We start from the raw sequence: 12,865 nt of genomic DNA on the forward strand, positions 1-12,865 counted from the left end.
ATCTTTTGGACAAGACATCCTATATAGCTAGGCATCTTCCACCCACTACTTAAAACAAGTTAACCATTGACATTGAATTCTACATTTATTTTCTTCCCAGTTGCTTGAAACAACTTCAATTTTCTCTTAGCTTTTCATTTTTCGAAGATATTATATCAACCAAATGGGTTAATGACACATGTTCTTCATGTTCAATTGCGGGAGACATGTGTTCTTCATAATCAATTATATCTCCAAGATTTTATATCTCTAGAAACAATTATGGAATGGAAATAAGAGATGTATACTTTGAAAATCCTATTATTTTCTTTGTTTTATATTATAAATTAATAAGAAATGATTTATTACCTAAAATAATAAGAAGGCGGCAACGATGGCGTAAAGGACATTTAGATGTAAGAACAATATGGAAGTAGGATGCATTGATGCAAATACAAGAATATCTATAGATTTGAAGAAAACAACTATATAAAGATTATCAAACATTGCATTATAATAACAAAAACGTTGTACTTATTTAATGTTATAGCATTTATAAAAAAAAAATAATGCTTGTTAAATAAATTTTTTTTTATGATTTGCAGACACTATATTTATAATGGCTAAAATGTTGTGCTTGTTTATAAAACCAAAAAGTCATGTTTGTTAAATATAACATTGTGATCATTTGTCAAATACTGCATTTATAATAGCAAAAACATTTTACTTGTTTAATATTACGATATTTATAAAGCAAAATGTCATGTTTGTTAAAATAAGTTTTCTTTATAATTTGTCAAAAACTATGTAATGACAAAAATGACATGCTTGACCTGGAAATATTCATACTGTGTTTGTGTAGATAAAAACGTCATGCTTGTTCACTATTAAGTCATTTTTTTGCTTAATAAACATTATCCTTGTGTGTGTTATCATATTTTAAATTTTTTTAATAATATATGATTTTATTTTTAACATAATAAAAAAATAAAAACTTTCTTTTTCTAAAACAAAATTTTAATTAATAAAAAGTAATAAATTATTATGAATATGTAACTACATATATGACAATATGACAAATTAACAATTGGAAGTTCTCATATTGATAATATGTTATTTACATATAATAAAAGATATTATAATAAAAAAATTTTATTATGTAAGTTAAAATTCTACAAACCAAACACAAAAAGTCTAATATTCCCATTACAAAAAAAAAAAAAAATCATCCTTTCTCAGAAATCAACAATTCCCCAAAATTCACCCCTTTTACAAAAATTTAAAATTTCCCAAATCAAACACCTCTTTATAGTATCATACAAACCTTTTTATTATTATTTTCTGGATGATTGGGGGTTGCTCCAATTATTTTAGAATCTTTGTGGAATTGACTCAATCATTTTTTTCCCCCATTAAATTGGCTTTGAGTATTGAGAAATAAGCTAAAAATCATTGCATTTTGTCACGTATTTCAGTTTTTTCATTGTAACTCGCAAGTTGCCACATTCCGTATTAGAACGAACACCAAATACCTTTAATCAAGAAAAAACTGTTAAGATTTCCTACAGGCTTGAGTTTCAATTAATTACCCTGGTAAGATGATGCTACATTCTCTACTATCCATGCAAGATTAGCTAATCTACACAAGAAAGCATAGAGGTACCAACTCTGTAAAAATGTTACACCAATAGAAAAAGCTACGATCAATTACGTTAAGATATTCATCCTAAGATATTCAAAAAACGCTGCAATCAATTATGTAAGACATGCTCTCTAATAGCAGGCGTTTTCCTGCTTTTTGGGTAATGAAAATATTTCAATTATCCAAAAAAAAAAAAAAAACTCATCCTAAGTCTGAGTAGAAGACATCAGCGTTTAGAGATTTGTCATTTTACCTTATCTCCTGTTGGAAGATTCTAGCAATTAAATGCGAGAATGATGACTTTCCATGTATCGTTATAAAAAGGTGATGATCACCATAAATAAAGGACAGAAATTAGAGGCTCATGATTGCGGCAAAATGGAGGTTCTCAGCCATAAGGGCCGGCCTAATATGGCACTTCGATGAACAGAGAGGTAGCTTGCATTTAACCTAGCAATAACAATCACAGACTTGAATTAATTATCCACGAAACAGTTAACAGATAATTTATTACAGAACCAGAGGAGAGAAACTTTACTTATCAACATCAGGAGTTGCCAATGGATCATATGACTCCTCCCTTTGTTCTACAGCTGGGACACCAGCTGCCATTGCTGCCATTTCTTGAGAACTTTCAACCTGCAAATCAGTTGTAAATCTTGTAATAAATTTTAAGCAGTTTTGAGGTTTCATTTAAATTGCTGTAACTTTCCCAATTGCATTCAGAACAGCAAGTTACTTGATGAAATTTCAAGTATCATGCAGCTAGCTAAAATAAGTTCTTCACTTTCTTAAATGCATTCAGATCAGTAACTGCAAGTCACACTATATACTTCAAACCTTCTCGGTGGCTACATTGCACATGTGGGCTTTAGTTAAGTCAGTGATGTAAATACAGTGTAGGTTCTGTTGATTCTATAAGAACATACTATAAATGATACTATATCATTAATAAAGCTTGGAAAATGCACAACGAGCAGCGGCACAAATGTTTGGTTTCATGAAGTGGCTCATCTATCCAGCATTATTCATTCTTAATGTAATTACCAACACGGTCAAATTTGGAAGATAATGACTGCAAGTGTATTAACTTACACTGCAAAATTTATTTCTAAATATAAATACAAATATAACATTTTATAAGACAATGTTAACGGCAGTAACTGTTAGAAGAAATGGTAATGCTAATATGTCAAAATCTCTTGCCTGGTGAGGATATTGTGCATAGCCAGCATAAGCACCATATGCATAGAAAGAGGGATCCTGGGTAGCTCCATAAGCATATGCATCATAGCCTTGTCCATAACCATAGTATGCGCTCCACTGACTGGGATCAACTTGTGCACCCCAGCCTCCTGGTAGGTCCTAAAGTAATGCCAAATATTGTAAAGCAAAGTAGCATAAAAGTTACCTCTACCTACATAAGAAGGTTGACCAAAGACACTATATTCATCTAAATCTAACAACCTCACATGGTGAAAAAGCATTCCTCATAAATATATACAATTAATGAACTTTTACTATATAATTCACCACCCATTTCATCCAATTTTTGATATACAATAACAGCCTTTTGTTTCCTTTTTTTCTTGGGGGAGAAAAGAGGGGGGTTCAAAGGAAACACAATACAACCAAAATCAATGCTAGGAGCATAAATATGCTAAAAAATTTTTTCCATATAATTAAATCAAAGTGTGAATTTGATAATATCAGGAATATCACCTGTTTTTCCGTTGGGCTCCTACCCCAAGAAATGCGGACAGCCTGTTGACCAATCATTTGCCCTTGCATCCTCTGTATAGCTTCTTCAGCAGATGTCCTGCAGACAAAAAATAGTGGAAGTCAAAAGTTATTAACCAACATATCAGATAAAGGGAAGACAACCATAAAACTTGACTAATATATAAAACAAGATAATAGGCTCCGCAGCAGTCCCACTTGAATATTTCTACCGCTAAATCTTTCATCTTCTCTCCATCATTAATCTTTATGCATCTCTTGTGCAAGGGGAAAAAAAAACTGTACTAGGTCCTCTAGGTCATCTACATTATAAGTTAAAAAGATAAAGAGGTCGTGAACTAAAATCTAGTCATAAATGATTTAATAAACACTCCGCCCAACAATACACCAATGGAAAACACTACTACAAGTTACTAGTGTAGTCCTGGTTTCACTTGATGTTACCTGGTTGCAAACTGTACAAAGCCGCATCCTTTGGCTGCAGGAATCTTGACGTATAAAATCTCTCCTAATGGTGAGAAGAATTGCTTCAGTTCCTCTTCTGTGACATTTGGATCCAAGTTGCCAATATAAATCTGCAAAAGATAGGATAGTTAGCCAAAGAGATAAGAGATAATTTCTGAAACAACTCGAATATGCCTCGTTACCGTTGTATTAGTATTATCATTATCTGGTGGAAGCACCTGCACAGGAGTTGTGTATGCTGGAGCTGGATATATGGCTGAAGAAAAACCATGGATAAGTGCATTTTAGAATTTCTTGCCTTCAGATGTGCGTGTAAGTCTACATACATGTATCTAATTATGGCTATTGTATCAAAGAGCAATGTACATACAGATGTACTTAAGTCCTTAGCTGCAATGGAACCAGTAAAAAAGTTGCATGCAGAGTACGAACTATAGTATCACATTTATATTATTTACAAAAATACATATGAAAATATATAGTCAGGAAAATATTCTCATAGCAGCAAATCAGGGACATTATCCTCAAAGTGCATGAAATAATATTAATTTCTTTGCTATACTGCTTCATGAAACCACCATAAAACAGGAAAAAAAAAAAGGAAACAAACCGCATTTCAGATGTTACAGTAGATTGATATTTAATGTAAATAGCTAAAAATCAGTTGTAAATTTACCAAGTGATGCATCTTTTTAGCCATGCACCTTTGTATTCAAAATGGCAACAATGGATAGCACAATCAAATTGAGGGCAGCCACATTGGGGCAATTGAAAAAACAGAAGGACAACAAGATTTTGGAGGCAAGAAAAGAAATAAATTAATGTGGCTATGGTTTTCGTTTGGTCAAAGTTAATGAAAAGAATATAACCTTTTGCCACGGCATATTGCTGCTGAAATCCAGTGGTCTTCTTTGGTGTTGCTGCACTAATACGCATAGCTCTAGTTGAGCAATACACACCATTCATCTCAGTCATAGCACGATTTCTCTCAATCTCATCAGAAAATTTAACAAATCCATATCCCTTTGAGCGTCCGGTATTTGGATCAGTTACAACCTTGGCACCTCTAACAGATGGATAGTGCGCTCGAAAGGTCTCTTGCAATAGATAATCTGTAACATCAGGTGCCAAATCCCCTACAAAAATGGAATGCTCAGGCCCAGGATCAGTACGTCTTTCTCCAATGCCAAATGAAGCCCAATTTAACCTGAACATTTGATCAGTTCCAGGCATCGGTGTCCCATTGTAAGTCTGCAGTATCCTTTCTGCTGCTGCATGAGAAACAAACTCCACAAATCCATATCCCTCAGGCTGGCCAGTGATCTTGTTACGTATAATTTTTATTGAGACTAGCTGCAGAGAGTGGAAATAATAGGTCATTTCAAAGGCAACATAACCTAAAAAAAACCACAATGATTGAATTAAAAAAAGGAAACAAATATAACATGAAACTTTAGCATATGATGACATCTGATACTACCTGACCTCTAAATTTACCAAATTACTGTGAATGTTTGCAACTAATGCTTGGAAAATTCCTAGAGTTTTCACAAGTTTGATGATTGCTTGAATCAACAATGTGCATGCACAACAATGGAGGTTTGACCAATTAATATAATAAAACAAAGGGTAGAAGGCCAATACAGATTATTGCTTGTATACTATTTTTAATCAATATTAATTCAAGAGGCCTGATATTTGACAATCTAGTAAAGCTCTTGTCTTAACTTTTGCTCTAATTGGCTGAGCAGTAGTCAGATTCTTAAACTGGCTCTATCTTCAGGCTCATTGAAAATACTTGAGGCAAAAAGCAAGTTGCATTGATTATTGTACGGGTTTTACATATCTCTCTGTTATCCCTCCCAGGTTTCACAGTAGCAGCCAAATTGCTTTCACACACTAAAACCCCTATTCAATATATTGCTTTGCAGATGTCTTTATTATTATTATTATTATAAAAAAGGTAGTACAAGCTCCTCCTGTGCCATGTGTTATTAAAATATTTTGAAGTAATGATTTTGGAATTCATAAGTGATTTAATAATAATTTGACAAAATTCATATCGAGCTCAATTATTGGTTGGCTATTATTTCAATTTATAAGAGTTTTCTATTAAACGTAACGTTGAAAGATAGTTTTAAGAACATAACAAAACTTAAAACTTTACCAACATCCTTGCTTACATATATTTTGCAGATTCAAAATTATAGAATAAGATGGCCTACAAAATTCCCACAACGAGCTATCAAATTAAGCAACAACCAAAGTTTATTCAAACATCCAAAAGAACAAAACCCATAAATTTTTTGGTTAGAGACATAAATTTTGTGTACATAAAGACAGAGAGAGAGAGAGGGAGGGTAAAGCATGGGAACCTCGCCAGTGTGAGCAAAGCAAGAGTTGAGGTAGGACTCATCGACCCAAAACTGGAGGTCTCCTATCCAAAGCGTACGGACTTCCTCTAGTGATGTTGGATGCTGGTAGTGTTGTTGTGTTGCTGCCATGGTCGCCATTGTTGAAGTTGAAGGTGCTGCTTCTGCTGCTCCGAATTCCTTCCACAAATCTGCCCTTCTTCTTTTTTATTTTATTTTTTTCAAGAAAAGCTCTGGGTTGAAAGGTGCGTAAATGAATGAGGGGCTGGGCCTTGGTCTACTTAGCTTTAATTCCATTTCCAATGTTAAGGTCTTCTGGGCCTTTCTTAGCTTATTTGATTCCTATTATTATTTGGTGCATAAAAAAAAAAAAAAAGTGAGGTCAAAAGATTTTTATATTTTTATTTAATAATTAATATACATATATATTTTAATAGGATATGTGTCAATTTTTTAATCATCCTTATAGAAATAAAAATTTTACTGTGTTTCCAGAATAACTTTTCTTTTTTTCTTCTTCAAAAATTTGAAATTAAATTATATTCTACATTAATTATTATTGATAGTGAGATTTTTGAACTATATAAATGAGTTTATATAATCGTCATATTTTATTTAATATTTATATTATTGATTTATTACTTCAATAAATTACTTTTACAATGCAATTACTATTTTGCGTACCTGAAGATTTTAAATAAATATATTTTGAACTTGCTCGTCTCTAAACAATTACTGAGCATTAATACGCCCCGTACGGAACACGAATATTTTGGTAGTTTGTGGTAAAGAGATCAAATTAAATATAAAAAAATTAGTCAACATTTAATTTAACAAGAAAAGTATCAATTAAAGAAAGTATACTTTTATTGTTTTATAAGGATTTCAATGTTAAAAAGAAAATAAATAAATTTAATTATTATTTTAATTTAATAAAAAAGTTAATGTAATAAATTGTTAAAGATATATATATATTATTCATTATTTTACGATTTTGAAGTTTCTCTATATAAATATTAAGTGAGATTTTGAATGTTTAAACCTCATTACAAAAATTAAAAATCAAATGCTCTGGTAATGGACCGTACAGCTGTTGGCAAGATATTTCATTTTCTTATCAATAAAGATGTAATTCATTTTTTTAGTCTAGGTGTGTAAACCAAGAAGCGCTAGCTTATCACCAATAATCATTACAAGAGCAGATTTTATTTTTAAAATGGTGGAAACGATTTGAATCCCTAACAATTATCTCTTTTTGAAGAAGATATGCAGCTAACTTCATGAAGTTATGGCAGTCAACACAAATTCGGATGTTCTTCATAATCCTTATCACACTTCCACGACAATGCAAACTCCCTTCATTCATTATGGCAAATACCAAAGCCATCTTCTCACTGTGGCGGAATAATTGCTCTTGTTTGTGCTCCTCCTCAATGTCATGTAAGGCGAAGCTTATTTCTGGTACATAACCAATCTCCTTTAACTGCCCAATCAGTCCCTCAAGCTTGGTGCATATAGCCTCTCTTTGAGGATGATGTCTGCCTCCGGATGCAAACTCATGCACCTGGTTTCCAACCTCAATCCAGCTTAGACCAGGTTCTTTTTTAACTCCTGTCACATTCATTTCTTTTCTAATTGTTCCTGCTTCATTGAAACTGCCGCTTGAAGAATATAAATTTGACATTTGTATATAACCTAATGAACTTTTAGGCTCCATCTCCTTTAGTTTAGCTACTGCAGTTTTAGCCAACTGGGTTTCACCATGCTTCCTACATGACCCAAGTAGAGCACTCCAAACCACAAAATCAGGCTCCATAGGCATTCTACTTATGAGTTCCTCAGCCTCAATTATTCGCCCAGCTCGTCCAAGAATGTCTACCATACAAGCGTAGTGATCTAATTGAGGAATAATACCATAATTCTTAAACATGGAGTCAAAGATTCTGATCCCTTCTTCTACCAGTCCAGCATGGCTACAAGCTGAAAGAAGAGCAACAAAGGTAGCAGTATCAGGTTTGACATCCATTTGTGGAAAGAGTTGTAGTGCTTCCTTAGCTTTTCCGTGTAAACCATAGGCCTTAAGCATTGAGTTCCAGGAAACCAAATCATGACATCCCATTTCTTCAAAAACTTGCTTAGACAAAGCAATAGAGCCACATCTTGCATAGGAGTGGATCAAGGCATTTTTTAGCACTGTTTCATCCTCAAACCCAGCTTTAATCATTTGTGAATGAATTGCCAAGGCATGCTGCTCAGTTACAAAGCCTCCACAAGCTTTTAGTACAATTGAAAAAGTATACAAGTCTGGTGTCAAGCCCTCTCGTAGCAGTTGCCGATAAAGGAAGAAAGCTTCAAGTGGGTCACGTTCTGCAAATGCAGTTATTATGCTAGTCCAAAAAACGATATCTCCAGGACAACTTGGCTCCAAGAAGAGATGATAAAATTCAGAAACATCTCCTCCAAAATCTGAATAAGCTTTCATAAATGCAGTTGCGACTTCAACTTCAGAGATAAAACCGGTTTTAACACTAAGGCAGTATAATTGAAGGCAAAACTTAAGACCCAGATCTATATCAATACCACTGCTTCCACATAATGAAGAAAAGATACTGAGCAGTGTGGCACGATCAAACCCAATGCCCTCGTGATGCATTTTGACAAAAACCCCAATAGCTTGCATCCCAAGCTTTGCTAAATGAAACCCGGCAATCATTGAATTCCAAGAAACTAGACTCCAATAGCGCATACTCTTAAACAATGTCCAAGCCTCCTCTATCTTATAACTCTTGCTATACATGGTAATAAGACCATTTGCTACGTAAACAGAAGCATCCAATCCCATCTTCACTGCGAGTGCATGCACTTGCTTTCCACGCAAGTAATCACCCGAACTAAGCACGCTTGTAAACGCAAATTCATTTGGCCGACAATCAACCAACATGCTAGAAAAGAGACCAAAACATTCCACACCCCGACCACATTGCGCATACCCTGAAACAAGTGCTGTCCAAGAAACAACATTCCTTTCAGGCATTGCATCAAACAATTGCTGAGCATATTGTAAATGGCCACATTTGCAGTAAAAGTTGATGAGATGGTTGGTGACAAAGAGGTCAGAGGTGCTGTTGGGAAAATGGGCAAGCATGAAATGATGCAAATGAAGACCTTGTTGAAGATATCCATGGCGGGCGCATTCATGGAACAGAGTGGCATATATTTGTTGACAGTGAAGTTCCGGTACTGTATTGTATAAGAGTGAGAGAGCTTCCAGGAGTTGTCCCCGTGAGGATAGCAGGCGCACCTTGTTGAGAAGATTGTTGGGTTCGTTGCCTGCTGGGAGAAGATTGGTAGAGCTCAAGCTTCGGGTTGCGATGAAACACGCGCGCGTACTTAGGCGTGACATCATACTCTCACCTGATATAATAGAGTAACTGGGAAACAAATCGAACAGATTTCGATCTCCACATGACTACTTTTAATTAGCCACCCCATTGCTGCTTCTATTCATCTGATGATAAAATCTTGATAAACATATCTTCTTAGCTGAAAAGAAGGAATTTGATCGGTAAGAAAGTAAAATGAAGTGGAAATTTTTGCTGATTTTTGGCAATCTGAACCTGTACGCGACAATGAGGACGGTGAACAGGAAAGCAGTGGGCGCAGATAGTAATGCAACAATTCAAGCAGAAAATGTTCTTCTCATTTTTCTTTGCAGACTGGACTATAAAACTATCAAAGAATTTTTCTCTAAGAAGAATTGCAAGCCAAAGATGAGTTGATGTTGCACCAATGCAAAAGGAAAAACCCCTAAACAAAAACATAAACGTTTAGATTTCCTGTTAGGTATAACGTAATTCTTTTTGTTTTTTGGCCAAAGGTATAAGGTATTTCAGCATGCTATATTTTCTGTTGGTCAAATTATGTTGCAAGTCGACCTACACTCAAGCTCTAAGCTCACGTGGTTTCAAGACCCAAAAATGAATTCATCCGATGTTCAACCGAATCAGTGCATCCACATTCGAAACTCCAAGGCCAGCCACCTTAAGCTGCTGCTAGATAAGGCTGCGCAAATTGTTTGATGGAAAGCTAAAGAGAGCAAAAGAGATAAGCAAGAGTAAACTTGTATTACTCAAGTTGTGGTGCATGTACAATGAGGATGGAGATACCTCTTATTTATAGCCAAGTCCCTCTTGAGTCAACGGCTGACATAGTTTCTATCTCAGGGCTTACAAAGAGTCCAACATATATAAAATATTACAATAGGATTACATTAAAGAGTTCTAATTTTATATGGACTTTATTAGAAAAGCGTTTGAACCAGTTTGGAGTCCTTCTTCAGTAGTGCTCAGTGGGGCCTTTCTCTTGGCTTGAGCCTAGTGTGGTTCTGCCTATGCTTGGGTTTACTCTTACACCCGCGCCTGGGTTTGTTTGAAAGCTATCAAATCGAATCCCTTAGCTTGAGCTCTCTAAGCTCGTTTCAACGCCTGTGCATCTATTTTGGGTCATGGTCTTGCCCCTAAGACCTCTATTGCGCCTTTAAGCCTAGTTTCCCTTGTTTTCTGACTTGGTCCCAATTGCCTTAAAATCGTTCCCTATCCTAGTGAAAACCATTGGACCTAGTCCTTTCCACGAACTGTGACATCTATCACAGGCTTCAGTCTTAAGCCAAACTCCATGTGGTCTTAAACTAGGAATGGACTCTATATGCCTAAGTTAGCCTACGAAATAAATGTGCGAGCACAAATCTAACACTAAAAGGCAGAATATGAAAGCTTAAGAACACAAAAGAATGCTGGAATGCTTTTTATTTATAGTTAAAGCCCCAGCTCTGGTATGATAGTTCCTAATATCAAGAGATTACATTTTTAAATTCAAAAATACAAATTACATCCCTAATTCTAAGGATTGATTAGGTTTTCCTCTATTCTATGTGTGTGCTACAATTCTTGGATGCTTTTAGATGCTTCTGGGTCAGTATCACTTTCTTGGGCCCACCTAGGTATAGTGCAAGCATGTGTGGCATGGTCCTGGTGCTACAAGTAGGACTGATTGTCAGAAGGGCAGTTCTGATGCTTTTACCATGATTATTGCATGAATATTTGCCTCTATCCCTAATGCTCGAGCCTTGGCCGTTGAGGCGTAGTTCTTAGCTTCTGGTGCACCCGTCCGAGGCATGACATTTTCATTCACCTGATTTTGCGATGTCTTCATCGCATCTTCTATGTGGAACTGCCTGATTTGGTTTTGGAACTACCATAGGTCTTCAGCTGGTTCCTAACTTGTTTCACTATTTGAAAGTCTTTTCCATTACACCAAGTACTCCTATCTTGGTTTATAACTCTGTCGCCTCACAACCTGATCAATAAGAATGAATTGGACTTTTTTCTCATATTAAGCTCTGGCTCTCAATGTTGCATGCCTTGACTTTCTCCACCTTGGATCCTTTTGGTCCTCATGGAATGGCTTAAGCATGTTAACATGAAAAATTGAATGTACTTTCAATTTTGGTGGCATATCTGGCTTGTAGGCAACCTTGTCTACCCTTTTAAAAAACTTTGAAAGGTCTCTCGTACCTTTGGACTAGGCCCTTATGTAGATTTTTGTTATGCATGATGGGGTGTAACTTCACCAAAACTAAGTCTTCCACTTGGAACTACATGTCCTTCTTTTTTTGGCCTGCCCGTTTCTTGGACTTTTTTACTGCTTTATGTAGACAAACTCTGGCTAGGTCGATTTGCTCCTACCAAGCCTTAACGAATTTATATACTATTGGGTTGGCCTTATGTAACCTGTTATAATTAAACCTAGTATTAGTGGCTGCTGTCTTGTCACATCTCAAAAGAGCTCTGGTCCATTACTTCACTCCACTGTAAGTTGTATGAGAACTAGGCGATATCAAGTAACTTAGGCCAATCCCGCTATATGGCGCTCGCATAGTGCCTGAGGTAAACCTCTAATAGTTTATTTACTCGTTTGATCTGCTCGGTGATCTGGTGGTGCATACTAGTGGAAAAGTTCAAGTTTGACCCTTCAATAGCTTGAACAATACGTCCAAACCTCCTTCGAGGCCTACTTTGGTTCTCGTAAAAATTAGCATTGATCACCTTCTCTAGACCAACTTATGCCAACTCTGAACCATCTTCAAACGCATAGATCCTCAAGGTCAAAATGTCATCATTTTGGCTCTTATCCAAATGGCATTGTTTTGGTTATTCTATTTATTATAAAATGCTACTTTTTTTTCATTATGTTTCCTCCCTTTTGCAAAAAAAAAATTTCCTAGCTAAAAAAAAAAACTCCTAAGGCCCTTTTCCATTGTCAGAATCTGGCACCATGTAGCCAAGCCTACCACTATGCCTTCACGACTTGTGGTCATCGGTCGCCATCGTCGATGATTGCAAAAACCCAAATGCTCTCCTTAATTTCCTCTCTCCAAATTTAACCCCTATTTTTACCAAAAGCCTCATAATCTCTTTGAATCTATCTTAAAACCCTTCGGTTTAATGAACCTTTTTTTTATGGATCTTGATATTTCTGTTGAATCCGGCATTGGGTTCCTTTACCGGAGGGACTGCTTTTTATTTTTGTGTTTTTAGGTTTTTTTTTTCCTTTTAAAGAATTTTGATTTTTTTTTGGGTATACTAGCAGGTTTTTCCTCTCTTTTGTG

At 35.4% G+C, this 12,865-nt stretch overlaps 2 protein-coding genes across 2 annotated transcripts; both read right to left on the reverse strand.

Annotated features, from left to right (window-relative positions):
- Positions 1 to 1,656: 1,656 nt before the first annotated feature.
- LOC111285904 (polyadenylate-binding protein RBP47B'-like) lies at positions 1,657 to 6,444 on the reverse strand. Its single transcript, XM_022875566.2, has 8 exons — positions 6,202 to 6,444; positions 4,696 to 5,179; positions 4,009 to 4,082; positions 3,806 to 3,936; positions 3,344 to 3,440; positions 2,828 to 2,986; positions 2,160 to 2,260; positions 1,657 to 2,071 (listed from the first exon to the last, which is right to left on the reverse strand). Exons 1-8 carry the CDS (start codon positions 6,337 to 6,339, stop codon positions 1,984 to 1,986), a joined length of 1,272 nt encoding a protein of 423 aa, XP_022731301.2. The 5' UTR covers positions 6,340 to 6,444; the 3' UTR covers positions 1,657 to 1,983.
- Positions 6,445 to 7,289: 845 nt separating this feature from the next.
- LOC111285225 (Tetratricopeptide repeat (TPR)-like superfamily protein) lies at positions 7,290 to 10,274 on the reverse strand. Its single transcript, XM_022874549.2, has 2 exons — positions 9,822 to 10,274; positions 7,290 to 9,741 (listed from the first exon to the last, which is right to left on the reverse strand). Exon 2 carries the CDS (start codon positions 9,602 to 9,604, stop codon positions 7,376 to 7,378), a length of 2,229 nt encoding a protein of 742 aa, XP_022730284.2. The 5' UTR covers positions 9,605 to 9,741; positions 9,822 to 10,274; the 3' UTR covers positions 7,290 to 7,375.
- Positions 10,275 to 12,865: the final 2,591 nt, after the last annotated feature.

This window comes from Durio zibethinus, chromosome 6 (genome assembly GCF_047325235.1).
Source record: "Durio zibethinus cultivar Kanyao isolate XHJ-2024 chromosome 6, ASM4732523v1, whole genome shotgun sequence".
In the NCBI taxonomy this organism is placed as follows: Eukaryota; Viridiplantae; Streptophyta; class Magnoliopsida; order Malvales; family Malvaceae; genus Durio; species Durio zibethinus.